This window comes from Rattus norvegicus, chromosome 10 (genome assembly GCF_036323735.1).
Source record: "Rattus norvegicus strain BN/NHsdMcwi chromosome 10, GRCr8, whole genome shotgun sequence".
In the NCBI taxonomy this organism is placed as follows: Eukaryota; Metazoa; Chordata; class Mammalia; order Rodentia; family Muridae; genus Rattus; species Rattus norvegicus.
Window position 1 is genome coordinate 82,175,554 of NC_086028.1, and position 18,754 is coordinate 82,194,307.

The window sequence follows — 18,754 nt, forward strand, 5'->3', positions numbered from 1 at the left end:
GACAGAGGAACACACACACACACACACACACACACACACACACACACACTCCCACCCTAAGACCCTCATGCACACAAACGCAAATATACACTGACAGCTGCAACGAAGCCCGCAGGTGGGTGTGTGTTTATCGTCCCTTTTGAAATGACTGCACGCACCGTGGCGTGTATCACTCGCTGAAGCTTGTCCTCCCTGCTCTTCATCCGACTTTTGATTATCTCAGCGTGGATTACTCAATTTACAGCTTATATCCACCGCAAATTCCCAATTCCCCGGGGTCCTTTTTGGCCAATCAGTACACATTTAGGCTACGTCCTCTTGCCGCAAGTTAATGTATGTTTAGTCATTTTAAGCAATATTAGCATTAGATATAATTAGGAAGAAAATTAACTTTTTCCCCTAATCATATAGAAAATGTTGTATTCTGTGCTGCATTTAAACAATTACCCTTCTGTACTCCATCATTAATGTGACTAATCTAAATAAAGTAGCTTAAATGGAAATTCTATCAGGTTTAAACAAAGCATTTTACTGCTGTTCCTTTTAGGAATAGACGACATCATCAGAGGGGCTCAAGAGCTGGATAACGTCATCAAACAAGGATACCTGGAGAAGAAAAGCAAAGGTATTCATCAGACCTGTGAAAAGCAGAACATCTCAGGAGAAGAGGGAGGGAGGGAAGGAGAGAAGACAGGAAGAGATATTGCTAGAGGATAGGATGTCTTCCTGGGGCCCAGTACTGTGCTGGATCCATATAAGGCAAAAGCCAGGATAGGAAGGAAGTGGTATTAGTGTATGTCAACCAAAGAGAGAAAGCTCAAATCTTCAGCAAACCGTGGGCTTCACTGGAATTGGTTCTGGCCATTTTGGGTGGCAGACACCTCTAATCCTAGCACTCTGGAAGCAAAGACAGGTGGATCTGTGTGAGATAGATGGATGGATGGATGGATGGATGGATGGATGGATGGATGGTATCCCTGGCCTCATCTCTCAATGTGTTCCTATAAAGAATCAAAATGTAGCAGAAGGAAGGAAACACACACACCTTTGATCCCAGCACTTGGGAGGCAGAGACAGGTAGATCTATTGGTTCAAAGCCAGCCTGGTCCACAGAGTGAGTTCTAGGACAGCCAGGGCTACATAGAGAAATCTTGTCTCAAAAAAGAAAAAAAAGATACTGTTTTTGTCAAGATGTAGTCTTTCCACATGTGAAGCAGCCTGATTCCAAATTTCAGAGATGCCCAACTCAACCCTTTCAGCCATTCCATTACAATAGATACTACAGAGGCCAGAATCCCTGTTTTAATCTTCAATATTAAATTCGCTAAGGCGAATTAGTTTACCACAGATGCTCAAAAAGAAGAAGAAAAAGAAAACCCTTCTCTTGGCCATGGCCTGGAGGACCTGGAGTATTATTTCTGTTTAGAGAAAGCAACAGTGGCTATAGTACTGCATGCCTATAACCCCAACACTTGAGAGGCTCAGACAAGATGGCAGCCATGAGTTTCAGGCCAGCCTGGATTACCCAGTGAGAGTGAGACTCTATGTCTCCAAAAAGAAATAAACAAAGATATCATAGGAAGTTTGGAAAATGCAGGGTAAGATTTGATCCTAAAAGAGGGAAAGTGAGCTAGATAAAAAGACAGCCACAAAAGCACAAAGAAGCAGCCTTAGGAAGAGCCTGGGCCTATGATGGAGTTCATCCTCGCCACTCAGTCAATATGGGATAACCTGTGGGAGTGGAAAGGAGGGTTTTACAGTCCATTAACCCAGGAAATAAAACAATAACCCACTCGACTGTGTTGTTGGATTTTACAGACTCTTGGGCGATTCTAGTTACCTGAATTTATGTCTCTTCTCACTCCTCTGTGTAGATCATAGCTTCTTTGGGTCGGAGTGGCAGAAGCGATGGTGTGTTATCAGCAGAGGGCTCTTCCTCTACTATGCTAATGAGAAAAGTAAGTGTGCTCCATTTACACAGCGGCATCTCACTCCCGGATACAAGCACTTCGTAAATTCTCAAGCACTTAGGTCTCTAGACAACGGCCCTTAACTAACACCTATAGTGAGACATGCTTAGGAAAGAAATAGGCTTGGGTAACTAATACCTTGTCCGCTGCCGATAACACAGGCCAATTTAGCATTTTTTTCCTCCTTAAGCACTAAGTGTGGTCAACATATCAAAGGGTTATAGTCTATTGTGACTCATTCCACATTATCGAATGGTTTTTAGCATTCATTGAAAAAAATAAATACACGAAAGAAAGGCTTGGAAAGTGGCTCAGTGGACAAAGTGCTGCATAAGCACAAGGACATGAGTTCAAACCCCCAGAACCCGTGTAAAGCTAAAGGTGATAACATAGCTCTGTAACCCAGAACTCTTACAGCTGGAGAGATGGCTCAGCCTTTAAGAGCACTGGCTACTCTTCCAGAGGTCCCAAGTTCAATTCCCAGCAACCACATGGTGGCTCACAACCATCTGTACTGGGATCCAATGCCCTCTTCTGGTATGTTTGATGACAGCGACATAAATATAAATATATGCATTAAAATAAATAATCTTGGGGAAGAAATCCCAGTGAGATGGGAGGCAAACACAGGAGACTCCCCCAGAACTCTTAAACCAACTAGGCTGACATACACAGCAGCAAGTGAAAAACCACACCTCAGGCAGAGGGAAGACAAGAAGGAACATCAAAGGCTGTCCTCAGACCTCTGTGCGTGTACGCCATGCCATGTATATCCCTGCACACACATGCATACATGCACAAGTGAGAGCACATATGCACACAAAGATATTAAAACAAGACATACAACAGCAACAGCAAACAAAAAAAAAAAAAGCATTAAGGTTCCGGGCATGGTAGAACACTCCTGCAATCCCAACACTTAGAAAGCCGAGGCAAGAGGATCCCAAGTTCAAGGCTTGCCTGAGCTACATAGTAAGACTCTGTCTCCAAAGCCAAGAATTGGAGATGTAGCCCAGTGGCAAGGCACTTGCCTGGTTGGTGAACACAAGGCACTGGATCCAATCCCAAGCCACACACAAAATAATACAGTAATATAATAACAATTCTGAGAAAGATTTAAGTGATATTAACAATGGCCCAGAAATAGAACCTTAGGGTTCAAACTCTCTAAGAGTACGTTCATGACTGTTGGGAAATAGTGGTCCAGTAGACATCCCTAGAGCCGTGGAATGTTGAAATCTAAATGGTGGTTGTACCCAAGAGACACTCTTCAGCCAGATGACAGCAGCGGCAACCAAGCGTTGACTAAGAGGCAGTTTCTTAATGAGCCACCACATGCTATGCCTAGAAGACCTGTCATGTTGAACACACTTCCTCAGTTCCTGAGAAGAGAGGATTTAAACACAATTGGAGGGAACCACAAATAAATACAAGTTAAAAGTTACTATAATAAATGAATGCTGTCTTAGGGTTCTGTTGCTGTGTAGAGACACCATCACCAAGGCATTCAATGGGGCCTGGCTTACAGTTTGAGAGATTTAGTCCATTATCATCATGGCAGGAAGCATGGCAGTGTGCAGGCAGATACGGTGCTGGAGGAGAGGCTACGTCTTGATCCATAGGCAGCAGAAATGAATGCCAAACTAGGCCTAGCTTGAGCATATATGAGACCTCAAAGCTCTCCCACACAGTGACACATTTCCCTTAAACAAGACCAGAACAAGGCCACACCCACTACTATAAGGCCACACCTCCTAATGGCGCCACGCCCTATGGACCAAGCATTCAAACACTTGAATCTATGGGACCATTCTTATTCAAACTGCCACAAAGGCCAATTCCCTGTGAGAGGATACCCACAGATGGGATCAAGAGGAAGAGGAGGTAAGTGTTCGAAGGCGCTCCCTTGGGCTCTCCCACCTTCGTCCAGAGACCAGTGGTAGCTCTACTAAAAAAGCTGCTTCTTTGCCCTCCAGCGTGTATTGGTTTCCCTTGCTTCCTTTCTAAACTGTATTCTCCGAGCCTCGAGAACAGCCTCCCTGCACCTTTGATACAACCAGGGCTGAAAGAGCTGCAGTTTTGCTAGTGACCTGGGACCCTTAGGATTTGCCCCTGGTTTGTGGCACTTGCCTTGCTCCGCCACTCCTCCTGCTACAGTGGCACTGATTTTATCTTGTGGCCATCTTGGATCCCTTGGAGTCTTTCCCATTGGAGCTGACTGCAGCATGCTCAGAAAACTGAGCAACAAACGTTCCTTGTCCTTCTAACCCCCAGCCCAGTTGCAAGTCGAGCAAATACCAGTTCTTCCCTAAGTTCTAGACCTTGGCTAGTGGTCCAGCTCAATTAGTAGATGCTTGCCTGGCATGTGTGCCTAGCAAGCCCTGGATTTGATCCTCAGCCCTACCTAAAACCAGTGTGATGGTGCATGCCTGTGACCTCAGCACTCAGAAAGTAGAATCTGGAAGGTCAGGGGTTCAAGGCCATCCTCAGCTACGTAGGGAGTTAAAGCCTAGCCTGGGCTATGAGACTGTGCTAGCTAATTAATTAATTAGCAAATTAGTTTAATTCTGGACCTACAAGGCCAACAGCCATTCTATTCTTCCAACTACTATGCTATCTGGACCACTGTAAAACTATTCATCCTTTCCCTTGTGTTTAAATAGGTAGTTGAGGGAGGGCAGGGGGCTGGAGAAAGGGCTCAGCCGTTAAGAGCACTTACTGCCCTTGCAGAGGACCCTAGTTCCTGGCACCCATGTGGTATACCATAGCCGTCTGTAACTCCAGTTCTGAGATATCTGACATCCTCTTCTGGCCTCTGAAGGCACCAGACATGCCCATGGTACACAAATGTACACAGGCAAGCAAACCACCCATACACACAAAATAAAAAACAAATGAGTCTTCAAAAGACAACGATGATGAGTGTTGGCGTCTCTAGGTACAAGCTGTACGTGTTCATTCAGAACTCAGGTCTTACGGTGAGAGAGGAGGCGGGAGCGAGAGAGCGAGAGGCTCGGAGACTTTTATTGACCATTTTGCTGTCAGGGTGAAATAAAATCTGGTGACCAAAGAAACAACAAAACATTTTAGTGGCCAGTAAGAACAAGGAGGGGTACTTTAACAAAAAAGATTCTGGTGTCAGAATGCAACTGTTGCATGGCTCCCCTCTCGACACTTACTCCTTATTGTGCCCAGGACATTTTCTCCGTAGGTATAGTGTTTGTGTGTTTCTTTTAGCTCAACCAGGTAAAAATAGAGCCTTTCCCGTCTTTCTCCCTCCCTCCCATGCTCCCTCCTCATCCTCCTCTCTCCATCTCCATCCTTCTTCCCTCCCTCCAGACCTCCTTCAAATAGCCCTCCTTCTCCATCTCCATCCTCTCTCTTCCCTCCCTCCCTCTTCCTCCTCTCCACCCCCCACACACACCCACCTCACCCCCCACCTCCCATCTCAGTTTGTCCTCTATTTTCTCTCATTATCATCCAAAGGCATCTGAGGCCCTGGGTTCAATCTTCAGCACTAAACTAGGTAAGGGAAAGATTCGTTATCAATTCACTCCACTTGACAGAGGGCACCCTCATCCCCCAGACCCTGCCATTGCTGTCCTCTGTAACGTTCTGTCTGAGCTACAAAATCAGACGCAACCTCTCTCAGGGAAACAGGGAAGAATCCAGTGTTGTAGTTCGTTTTTGGAGTAAATGTTGGGATTCCCACCCTGCCCCCACCGGATGAAAGTGACAGGCAACGTGGTGTCTCCTTTGCTTCATTTGTTGTCTCTCTGTCACCTTCCTCATCCTCTCAAGATACCAACACTACTCAGTACTTTCCAGTCTATCTCTAGGAAGAAGATACAACGCTACATTTGAATTATTCTTCCTCTAGCATAAATTCCCACCTGACGGGCAGGGGATGGGGCGAGCATCTGAGGTAGGAGATCCAGGGCTTGAGAATACCTAACTGTGCTTCCCTAATAACCCTTCTTACACAACCGTGGTTCCCCGACAATGCGACAGCTGTTCGGTGCTTTTTATTTCCCTTCCCAGAAAAGATGCCTTCCCTTAACTATTGTGTCCCTCTGGAGACTCAGGGAGCTTTGCTGTTTTGCAGGCAAGCAGCCCAAAGGAACCTTCCTCATTAAGGGATACAACGTCCGGATGGCCCCTCACCTGCGGAAAGACTCCAAGAAAGACTCCTGCTTTGAACTGACCTCCCAGGATAGGCGCAGCTATGAGGTAAGACCTCACAATCCTCGAAAGCCTGGCATTTCCCTTGCTGCTGCATGTGAGGCACGGTGGCCGGTGCTATGATGGGTTCCACCCTCTGTGCTACCCGATCATTCCTCCCCACCAGCCGTCCTGCTCCTTCCTTCGCTATGCAGTGCCTTCTCCTCTGTTGCTATGCTCTTCCTAGATACCACCTTTACTTGTCTTTTTTGTCTTCACCCCTCTCCTGTCTTCCCAGTCTCAGCATCCCACAGGTGAGATTCTTGTTTATTGCAACCCACAGTCCAGTTCTTCACAGAGAGAGAGAGAGAGAGAGAGAGAGAGAGAGAGAGAGAGAGAGAGAGTGGTGGATTGATTTCTCAGCTACAGTCCTTATTCTGTCTGGTCCAACTGGTCATCCTGATGTCCTTCCACGAAATCCAAGCTTTAACTACAGAGTGAAAATTTTCCCCATGTTCGCATTGTGCAACAGATGTATGAGCTCAGCCTGTTTCTAAGTTGTTTTTATTATTAAACTATAATATTTATCCAGATAAGAGTTTTATGTGAGGAGTTCAAACCAGTGTCCCTAGAAACACTTTATAGAACTGTGTGGTTTTCAGATACTCTGAGTACGCTGGAGAGACGAATCAGATGGAAACCTGAGTCCAAATCCACAACCCACGTAACAAGCAGGGCCCCGTGCACAGCTTATCTGTCCATTGGGGAGAGACCTAAGGATGGCTGGGGCTCGCCGAGTGCCAGCTCAGCCAAAAGGCAGGAGCTCAAGGTTCAAGGAGAGACTCTGCCTCAAAGGGGTAGTGAGAGGGGAAAGCACCAATGCCCTCCCCGGCCTCTGTACGTATACAAAGAATACATATACTTGCTTGTGCGTGCGTGTGTGTGTGTGTGTGTGTGTGTGTGTGTGTGTGTGTGTGTGTGTGCGAGAGAGAGAGAGAGAAAGAGCATGAACATATATTTCTTACGTACCATGAACCTTTATCAAACCCTAATGACCACAGAATTAAAATGTTCTTTCATTCCAAGTCGATTCATTTTTAATATTACAAAGGGTTAGTGCTTGACTGCTCTGTTTGGGGAATCAGAATGTGGTCTGTTTTGATGCCTATCTCTGGCCCATTGAATCCGAACCATCCCTCTGGGCTATGGAGCCTTCCTTTGGCCCTTTCTTCCTCTCCTTATTTAATCCCACAGTAGCTAAGTCCCTGTCACTTCACCCAGCGGGCTACTTAAACAGCTTCCTAATTAGTCTCCAGTCTCCAGACACCCCCATTCAAACCCTTCCTAGCCACAGCTACTGAAAGAACCCCCAGTCTTTGGTGGAACTGGCAGTGGCTTCCTGTTAAGTCTCAGAGCTTTCCTGCCGGAGCCTCTGCTCCCTGAAGGTGTTTGTTCTTCAGCCCACCTGACCTGCTTAAAGCCTTCGCAGCTGATGTTCTCCTGCTCACGTGGTTCACGTGGTTGAACGGTTCAGCTCCTTCCACCAACTCTCCCAAAGTCCAGCTCGTGCTCGTGCGCGCGCGCGCGCACACACACACACACACACACACACACACACATACACACACACACACACACACACACACACACACACACACACACACACACACACACAGCCTGCTCTAAACAGCAGTAATTTCCCAGCCTTTTTTCAACATCCTGTTGCAGAGGGGATCTAGTTCAGCAGGAGAGAACTAGAAAGACAAATCCAGCACTGAAAAACAAATCCCTGGGCTGGAGAGATGGCTCAGTGGTTAAGAGCACTGACTGCTCTTTCAGAGGTCCTGAGTTCAAATCCCAGCAACCACATGGTGGCTCACAACCATCTGTAATGGGGTCCGATGCCTTCTTTCTGGTGCTTCTGAAGACAGCTATAGTGTGCTCATATACACAAAATAAATAAAATCTTTAAAAAAGAAAAAAAGGGGTTGGGGATTTAGCTCAGTGGTAGAGCGCTTGCCTAGCAAGCGCAAGGCCCTGGGTTCGGTCCCCAGCTCCGGAAAAAAAAAAAAAAAAAGGAAAGAAAGAAAAGAGAAAGAAATCCCCTTGCTGCCGAAGGCACCTCCCTTGTAGTATTCCGATCTCGCTCCTATGCCAGTTGGCTTCCCTTTCTATAAACTTTTCTCCAACAAATCTTTCATGAGGAAGTAATCAAGGGACATCAACATTTGGACTTAAAGAGCTGTTCTCTCTGGTGTGACATTGCTGAAGGCACAGTGCGGCTGTGTGAGATGTTTTGGTGTTTTTCTGAACAGTAAGAACCCTGAGCTAGCTCAAGCTTGATTCTGAAACTCAGAAACTTGGAACCTCTTCTTCTGGAACTCGGACTCCTTCGAGTCTATCTAGCAGGGCACTTTAATAATGGGTACATTAATCCTCTTGTTTCTCTCTAGTTCACAGCTTTTAGTCCAGCTGAAGCCAGAGACTGGGTGGATCAAATAAGTTTCTTGTTAAAAGGTAAGAGGCATCACTTCAAAATTATATGCTATGTGAGTGGGCTTGCATGTGAAGTTGTGTTTTGAGAATTTAAGCTAAAGATTTCTGGGTGTATTTTTTTTTCCTGGCTCTCTACTCTCACCGACCCCACATGGCCTTTAAATATGACAACAAATGACTTCCTGTACAAATGAAAAGATGAGGCAATCATCCACCTGGAAGTCACCTCTGATGTCATAGCTTACCCACTGACACTATGTAGACAAGCCACCAATCATCTTTCGGGAATTGTTCAGTAAGCTGTTTAGCTCAAGTCCCTGTCCTCCCCCACCCCATCCCGCCCCACCCCTTTTACCCTGGAAAGGTGATTCATAATAGCCACCATTTAATTGAGATCCAAGTCCTTCCTCTCTCTCTCTCTCTCTCTCTCTCTCTCTCTTTTCCTTTTGTTTAAAAGTTGAGTTTTAAACTCACTTAGGTGGCCGTCAGGGACACTGAACATTAAAAATAAATGGCCATTTCCCAAGCCACAGTAAAATGTCCCTTGTCTTGGGATGGCGAGAGCCCCGCCTGAAGAGGTTAAACGTCTGTTCTTAGAGTACCCTCTGCTGGCCAGTCTGCAGGCCTGGTGCAGCAGCCAGGAAACCTTCCCCCTGAGAGTGGCCAAGCAGATAGCTTTGGCCTAAAAGGACCTTCATACAGCATCATAGCAGGACCCTGCCTCACTAAGACACTAGAACACCAACTCCATACATGGCCCATGTCTCAAGGAGAAACACATCCACCTAAAAACATCAAGCTTTCTCATCACGGTTTATTATTCTGCTTTAAGATTTTATGGTGGATAAAAAGGAGAAAGCGCCCCAGCCTTAATTACAAGAATTGCCTCTCTTACTCAGTTATACCTCTGCTTTCACAAAAAACAAACTACTGCGTGCACCAACAGCATCGCGTATAATAGGCTGGAACTAGGCAGACACAGCGTTGATGGTGAGGCTACAGGGTACACTCTCATCTAGGTGCCTAGGATTTATGCGTGTAATATACCCCTAAGTGTGTGAACCTCAATAAAACTCAAAGCAGCTTTATTGAGCTGTACCCTGTGGTACTTTCAGAATCTCACATTGAAGAAATTATTCATTCCATTTTATTTTAAAACAAACAAAATAATAACATATGGTTTAAGCCCGCAAATGTGCCTTTGATCCTTTCGTCCTATGAAGTCGCCAGAATTCAGATGAAATTTGTTGGGAATCTTTATTAAAAGCCTAATCAAGCCAAACAGTTTTATTGTGTTTCTAAATGAACCGTTCCTGTCTCTCCATCCTTCCCTTCCCCAGAGGATGCTCAGTGTGCTCACTGGGTCCTGCAGAGGCCCCTCGGTGGGGGTTTCCAGGAGCAGGCTGAAGGCAGAGAACCAGCTTCCCAGCCCCCTACCAGAATTGAAACCAATCTCCTGTCCCTGCCCTGGTGCTCGCCAGTGCTGTAATGGCTGAACGCCCTCTCCTCAGTGACCCACTTTAAGGTCAGCCAGGCCGTAAAAGGACTGTGCTGGTTAGCCATTCCGTTCATTCACACCACTGTTATGTCTTTCCATGCCCCTATTTCTTCTGCTGCTCTTTCCCATTTTTTTTTCTCTTCCCTCTCCACAAACAAATATGTCTGAATTCCACAGTGAGACCATTGGGAGATGAGCGTCTGAGAGCTCAGCCTCCACCATATTGCCCTGTCTCTGTCACCCTAGCCAACTTGGAGCCATCATTCACCCATCCGGTTTTCTGCTTGGTGAGCAGAGCATAGCGCCCAGGCAGTGCCTCGTCTGGCCTCTTTTCTTCCCTTCACCTTGCGTTTTCGTTCACACACACATACTTTTCAGGGCTGCTTCATCCTGACCACGTTTTATGGCCGGGGAGGATTTATGTTGTTGGGTTAAACCTGATGAAGTGCTGGGCTGGCCTTTTCTGTAGATTTCCTGCCACCGAGGCCCGCATTAGAAATAACAGCCCTTAACCTAGTGTTTCATTTTCTCCTGACATGTTTTATTCTCCTCCCTCCTCCTCCCTCACATCCTCCTTTCTCAGCCTTTTTTCTCTATCTTTACTCATTCTTATCTTTGCTCCGACGGCAGATCTTAGCTCCTTGACCATTCCCTTCGAAGAGGAGGAGGAGGAGGAAGAGGAAGACAAAGAACAGGAAGAAATGTACAATGACATTGATGGCTTTGACTCCGCAAGGTCCGGCTCCCAGGGCAGAGCCATGGCCTTGCCTGAGCCTCTGGACAAAGAGGAGGACGTTTACGAAGTCCTACCAGGTGAGATACTTCACCTTCCAGCTACCCGTTTCCCGCTACTCTACTTGCAAAAACTCTTGACTTGGTAGAAGAGTGAAACAGCCCCAAAAGTTATCCCCATCTAAACTCCATTGTCGGATGGAGATGGCGTAGGAAGCCCAGTGGCTCTGCCGTGTTCTGGCAACAAGATGAAATCCCTTCGGTCAGCTGTACCACGTGACGTGACGCCATTTGTTCTTGCGCCAAGAAGGTTAAAGGCTAGAGACCACTCCCTCTGGCTTTCATTGGCTTACTGTGAACTCGCTAGCCCCGGTTTATTTTCTGTAGCAAACGGCTAAGGCCAAAACATTGTCTCAAACGTACAGAGGATTTCCAAAGTCTGGATTGTGCAGATGTCAACAAACCATTTTAGTGATAGAGTAAAACTCTGTAGAACACACCTCATTATCGCCCAGAGTCAAATCTCATCCCCTAAGAATAAACCTACCCTGCTTCCCTTCTCCCCCTCCTAGGGTAGGCTGACTCTGGAGCCCTCTCCTTCAGAAGGCGGGCTCACTAGCATCTCAGAAAACGCACAGTCATCACTGCTCCCGCGGAGCCACTTCTGGTGGGGATCCAGCAGCTGGTGAACAGTGCAGAGCACAGTGGGGGTCAGACTAGAAAACCAAAGCCTGAGCCTTTTAATTGCGAGGTATTTAGACAATGGGAGAGCTGAATCTTCAAGTCCATTCAGGAAGCGCTCCTGTGGAAATTTGCCAGGAGTTTAGTACTCTGCTAAGAAATTCAAATTAAGCCAAAATTTATAGCAATTTAAACCTGAATCCCAGGTGAACCTGGGAGCTAAGGTGAATCTAACACTTAGCCCCCCCCCCAAGACAGGGCCCCTTGCTAAAAGCATCATCAGTAAATAATTCCGTCTCAAGGCTCCCTAAGAGGAGGGCCCAGCCCTCTGAAGTAGGCAGCATTCCCTATTTGTCTCTTGCCTGAGAGAGAAGCCACATCATTGTTCTTTGAGTTAAGTTGCTAGTCTGTGTCCACACAGCCCCACCAAGGAGAGTTCACTCCTTCCCCCCTTTCCTCCAGCCTCTGCCAGACTCCATGTCTCCAGCCTTTTTGCTGTTGTTGTTGTTGTTGTTGTTGTTGTTGTTGTGTTGTGTTGTGTTTTATTATGCAAATGATATCTTGGTTGAGGTTGAGCCATTTCTTGTGTCTGAAGTTAAAAAAAAAATGATAATTTCCTCAGCAAGTCATCGTCGTTAATGAAGTTTTACAAAAACAGATACAACCAAAGGAAAATAAAATTTCACAGGTGATAAATTTTTCCAATTTCCCTGGCAGAATTCGATAGGATTGTTAAATTAAGAGTGAAGGTGTCTGTTAGGAAGCAACGAGCAGTGATGGGTAATTTTATAGAGTGGAAAATTGAATCAAATTGCTACATTAAAACAGAGCTCCTCTGAGAATCTTCCTCCACAGCCTGTGCCATTGCAACAGCAGGGTGCAGAAATGGATCTAATTCACCACACTCCCTAAAAGGAGATGCACTCCCCAGCTTGGCCAGAATCTTCCTAGAGAGCTCACCCCAGCCCAGGTTCAGGGGAAGATCCAGGTGAGGTTCCACCTTAGGTCCCAACTGTTGGAAGAATGCTCTGGGGACATCTCCCCAAACCGTTCTGCCTTCTGGGGTACAAAGAAAAGGTGTGCAATGCCCAAAGAAGCCAGGGAGGATAAAGCTGATGCTCAGGGATGGCAAGGGAAGGGAAACAGACCTCAGAAAACAGGACGGGTTTGAGGCCATCCATCCCCTTACTCTGGGTCAGAAGCAAGGAATGTACCACTAGCCTCTGAGTGACCAAGTTTATCCTGACCCCTAAACTCCTGCACACAGCTGAAGTCTCGGGAACTCCTCCAAACCTCCCACTGCTTATATACAGGAGTGGACCCAAGGGCAGGGAGCTTATTCAGCCTCCTCACACATAATCTTCGATCCACAGAAATTGAAGACGCCACACTCTAGAGAAGGTGGGATCTCTTTCTGCAGGTTAGAGGGACGCCAGCTACCTTGCCTGTGCATCCAATGAACAAAAGCCGCTGTCCACCAGGGTTCTACAGACAGTATGGGGAGGGGAGATATATAGGCATTTCATTATCATGTGACTTTCTCTAGCACCCCACCATTGGTGCTTCTGAAATTGCCCTGTGCATTTTGCATACGCCACACCACAGTCCTAAAGAAATGGAAACGGAATGTGAGGGGCCCAGCATGCCCTGTCCCCTCCCAAGGCCCCTGCATGCCAGCCACTACCACATGAGGGACAGCAAGGTACAACAGGCACAAGGCTGGCTGTAATCAGAGTGGATCTGTACTACCACCTGCCAGCTGGGGGTACTGGAGCAAGCTCCCTGCCCTGTCTGATTGTCCACTTGTAAAAGTGACGAGGTAGCTTCCTAGAGGGATTTGGGGAGGAGCCTGAGAGTGATGCGTGTGCACTTAGCACAGGCAGAGAAGCACTCCACACACGCCGGTAACGTGAGCCTGGTTCTGTTTAATAGGAAGTATTACTTCCTCAAAGAGTTGGGGGATGGCTAGGTCCCACCCTCACCAGCCAGACCCAAGACTCCAGTCAGGCACTTGCGGCTTTGTGTGTATGAAGCAGATGTGAACTTGAAGATCCTGAACAGATGGATATGGAGAACACCTTCTGCTCAGGCCCTCTTATTTTATTTTATTTTTTTTTAACCAAGAGGCCAGGTGCGGGGTGTAGGGACAGCCAATAGTAACGCTAGATTGTGCAAGCGCTGCACCCTCGCCAGTGGTCAGATGGCGTCCATTTCATTCTAAGAGGTGAACATGCTTTGGGAAGGATGTTTAGTGTTGGCAGGTGGGATGGCCCTGCCCTCTGGGGTAGGGCCTATGGGAATCCTCACTGTCCTGTAGGGAAAGCCGTGGAAGTGAGGCTTCCTTTCCCAAGTGTAATATAAATGGGCATCTAGAAAACTGAGAGGAATATGCAGGATATACCAAGTCAATTAAAAAGTTTTCCTAACCAAAATAATATATGGGCAATCAAGTTAAATGTGTGACATCACATTAGTCGAGGGGTAATTAGCATTTGCTCTATGGCTAGCACTCTTGTCCCCAGGAAAGAAACCAGAGCACTCAAGGTTTTCAGCCAGACCACAGGGGGAAAAAAGTGTTTGTCAGGGCTAGAGAAATGGCTCAGCAGTTAAGGACACTGGCCACCCTTCTAGAGGTCCTGAGTTCAACCCCCTGTTCCCACAGAGTGGCTCACAACAGTCTATAACAGTATTTGATGCCCTCTTCTGGTTTAGAGATAGACATGCATGCAGACAAAGCACCCATATCCATAAAATATATAAATAAAAAGAGACGGATTTGGCAGTGGGGGGGATGTTACGGGGGGAAGGGAGGTGGAGAGATGGCTCAGAAGTTAAGAACACTGGCTGCTTTTCCAGAAGTCTAAGTTTAGTTCCCAGCAGCCACATGGTCGCTCACAACCATCTAGAATGAGACCTGGTGCCCTCTTCTGGCCTGCAGACACACATGCAGGCAGAATGCTGAATACATAATGAATAAATCTATTAAAAAAAAAAAACTTAGTCCTGGAAAATATGGTTTCAAAGTTGGTATCCACTGGAATTCTGAGATTCCTGTTGAAGGTATGGGGGCCCTTGAGCTTTAGAACTTCATCTATAGTAGATTAAACTTCAGAGAATGGCCTAAATGAAGTATGAAGGCCAGATGTTAAAATAGGAGGCTCTGGAGCTGGAGAGATGGCTCAGTGGTTAAGGGCACTTGCTGCTCTTCCAGAAGACCAGGGTTCAGTTCCCAGCAACCAAATTGGACAGCTCACAACCCCAGCTCCAGTTCCAGAGATCTTGAAACCCTCTTCTGGTCACCACAGGAACCTGTACATACTATACACATCTCACACACACACACACACACACACACACACACACACACACACACACAAATAAATAAAAAACAAATCTTTTTAAATAAACAAATTTTTCTAATCAGTTTCTTATCTTCCTTGAAATCATTCTGCAGATGAGCTCAGGCCCAGATCCACAATTCAGAATTACACATAAGGACATCTTTTATCAGGTCCTGCATTGTCTGGGGCCTCAAAGCTAAAAGCCAGTAAGAGAGAGCCACTGGAGAGCAGTAACTGGGGCCTTGAAGTGGCTATAATGACATCAGGATCCTGCTGTAGTCTCTAGAGATTCCAAAAAACAGAAAGCCAAAAAACAACAGCAAAATGGAAAAGATGAATCGGTCTTTCTGGAAATGTCTGTGAAGACACCCATCCCACCCCTTAGGGTTACTACAAACCCAGAAACCAAATTGCTTTATAATAAAGCGTATAGCTAGGTACCTACTAATTTTTTTTAAATTAGAATCTAATGGAACATTCTGTAGGATTATCTTTCCCCCTGTATCGCTGTCCCGACACACAGGAAGAAAGAACAGTGACAGTTAAAGATCTAAAGAAAGAAAAATACAAAACAAACCCAAGCCCAAAACACATCAGTGCGGTCCCCAGACTCTTTTAGTCTCTTGGCCTCTTTTCTTCCTCATCCCTGCTTGCTCTGTCTTACCTACCTACCTACCTACCTACCTGCCTGTCTGTCTATTTGTCTGCCTGTCTGTCTGTCTGCCTGTCAGTCTGTCTATTACCTCACACTCAGAGTAACAGCCATGGGACCGGCTGGAGCCATGCTGTTTCTTCTCCCTAGCACGGCCCTCTAGTCTGTGCCTGTGAAGCACTGCACGTTCTGCTCAGCTGTGTCCTCGGACGTGACACCCTCTCAGACGCCACTGTGAGTAAGCTCTGCTTCTGACCACGATGATTTGTATTCTTGTCTTTCTTCCCAGTCAGTAGGTACTCGGTTGTTATTTGTAGAATTAAATTCTGTACATTCCAAATGTTGGTATTAGCACAGATGGAGTGCTCAGCCATACCACAGATAGGATGGAGGGATTGTGAGGTTACAGTTGAGATTACCCAATACACGGCAGAGAATAAATGTGTTCTTAGCCTCCATATGTTTTACCGTTGTCTAGAGAGCAGCAGTAGCACACGGGGACTATGCCTTGTCTGGGGATGCCAGGGAGTGGTCGTTCCCATTCTTCTGAACGGTCCCTTTACACACGAGTCTCCCTGTATTTCTCTTGCGTCTGTCGCCAGAGCACCTTGACATCCGGCTTCACATTGATACACTGGGCATTTTCTTTAAGCTGTTGTCACTTTTTGTTTGGGGAAGCTGCCTTCCCCTCCTTTTGACGGAATCTTTTCCTCTCCCGTTATTCTTTCTGGTATCAGTGCGGCGAGCGTCAGGAGTGGGTGCCACAGCCGCACATCAGAAAGCACTCAGGTGTCAGAAGCAGCTAGCACCTCGCTGTCCCTCCTAGGTGGACTCAGTGTCCTGTTCCTCTCAGCCTCTCATTAGCGTCCCTGACACTGTGCCAAGAATGTTGATTGAAATCAACTCTCCGGATACTGATGCTCATTTGTGATGCCCCATGGTTCCCTCACATGTTCACACAGTTAACGGAATCTTCTTCAACTGTTTTCCCAACTGAGATGAGATATTTGGGGATCAAGTGGAGCATTTAATGTAATAAGTGGGCAGTAATCTTCAGAGGTTAATTTGTTTAAGGCCTGTGTGAGATTGGGGTCCCATATGCCCCGTTAGGAGCCGGGACCATTATAATCTATTACTGTTTAAAGTTGAGGTAGCACATAAATTTTAATTCTCTCTTAAATGAAGATGTATTTCCATGGACGTAATGCTAAAACGCCTAATAATGCTCTTATAAAGAAGTCCAATGAGCTCTTTAACCTAAAGAAATATTTTCTTTATCAAAATGGTCTTCTAAAATGAAAGCATCAGGCCAACGAGATCCCCCAGTAGGTAAAGACGCTTGTCATGTGACCCACGTGGTAGAAAGAGAGAAGCAACTCTCCCAAGTTATCCTCTGACCGCTGACATACTCCCTGATACATGTGAGCACATGTATACACACACACACACACACACACACACACACACTTAATAAGTAAAAATAAGGCTTCTTTGTACAGAGTAACAAAAATAAGAAATTTAACTCCCTAACCACCCACCCGTCTTTTTAAACAGAAAGCCTTTTTTTTTTAATCCCAGTTACATGATAATTGTCTTGACTTTGGACCTTGTGAGACACCAGTTTGGTTTCACAGAAGGGTCCAAAATCAATTGTATCAGACCCTCTCACTCTAAGACAGAACTGAGAGCAGCGCTCGTCGTTAACTGCTGTAGAGGGGGCTTCTTCTACTGTGTGACCCCAACCTCAGTCCTCCACTGTGTGAAGAAGGGACCCCATCCTCAGTCACACACCAACCTCAGACCTCCACTGTGTGAAAGGACCCCATCCTCAGTCCTGCAGCAAACCCGAGACACAGGCCACATCCAGCAGTAAGAAGGCTTCTTAATGGAAGGCCAGTTTCAGCCACCAGAGGACAAGGCAGACAGAACAGAAGTGGGGACCTGAGCTTCCCGTTCACACCTATTCCTTCAGGGCCTGGTCACCGGTGGCAAGTCATACCCAGACCTAATGGCCAGCATTTTCCTTTCTCTCTAGGTGACTCCAAAGTGACAATGGTAATCAGAGAGTCATTTGTTTCTGAGACTGAACAATGCCCATTTCTATTTTTCCCATTGTTTCTTTTTTTTTTTTTTTTTTTTTTTTTTGTCGTGACTGGATTAAGTGCTATTGCCTGAAAGGATAAAGGAATCAGGTTTTGGTTTTCATTTTTATCATTGCAAATACATTTACATTCCCCCCTTTTTTACAAATGCAAAGAGCAGGCAGGCCACTTTCAATAATTTATTTTAAAATCAATGCTAATGAGGTTATGTCTCGTCAGCGGCCGAGTTTTACAATAAAGTCTGATTTATTTAGAAAAGATCTTTGGTGTAGCTTCCCATCTAATGGCGGTGGGAAGGAGATGGGGGAGCAGGCACGGTGACCCTCCAACTTCGGATCCAATTTGTAATTCACAGCGGAGATCTGACCCAATTTACATTGATTAGACTTGGGAGGAAGAGACAGCTGCACACGGACAGCAGAGGTAGGATGAACGCTCTCTGCAAAAGTGCCTAAGCGCAGCACATTATTGGTCCTTGTGATTGAGCTGTCTGATACCAGGAAAAGAGCCACTTGCCATCCAGACTATTGGGCATCTCTACAAGGAGGATGCACCAGCTCACACTGTAATACCCTCAGTCCTGCAAAACTGGCCCCACAGTGGAGAGGGAGGGCATCATAGCAGCAGAAGGGAGCCGAGGAGGACAGCGATAGAAAGACGGGGTGAAAAGAACGGGACTTGCTTCCGTTTGCCCTGTTCCCTACGTTTGACATCACGCCTCCATTACCTCTCCTCTTTGTTCCTGAAGGTGGGGTGGGGAGCAGTACAAGCAGTGACAGGGAAAGCCTACTGCTGGACCTTACACAGAAACAAGAATCCTTCGAAGGGCTGAAGAGTTGCCTCAGAAGTTAGCGCTGGCTGCTTCTCCAGAGGACCAGAGTTCAAGTCCAGCACCCACATGGCAGCTCACAAATGTCTTTAACTCCAGTCCAAGGGGACCCAACGTCCTCTTCTGCAAGCCCCGGGCACGTATGTGGTACACATACATGTATTCATACATGTATTCATACATACACATAAGTAAGCAATTTTTTTAAAACAAGATTTCTTCAAAGGGCTCCTTTCCCACAGGAGTGTAGGGCAGGCATGTGAATGTGCGTATCTTTAATCTTGGTAACTGG

General features: G+C 46.3%; 1 protein-coding gene across 7 annotated transcripts in view; it reads left to right on the forward strand.

Moving 5' to 3' along the window:
* Skap1 (src kinase associated phosphoprotein 1) overlaps positions 1–18,754 on the forward strand; it is a 307,146-nt gene that overhangs the window by 253,593 nt on the left and 34,799 nt on the right. For all 7 annotated transcript variants that reach the window (XM_017597053.3, NM_173311.2, XM_039085325.2 and 4 more), the window contains 5 exons: positions 548–625; positions 1,875–1,958; positions 6,076–6,200; positions 8,585–8,648; positions 10,756–10,938. In XM_017597053.3, the coding sequence (XP_017452542.1) occupies positions 548–625; positions 1,875–1,958; positions 6,076–6,200; positions 8,585–8,648; positions 10,756–10,938 (534 nt within the window). The remainder of the gene's footprint in view (positions 1–547; positions 626–1,874; positions 1,959–6,075; positions 6,201–8,584; positions 8,649–10,755; positions 10,939–18,754) is intronic.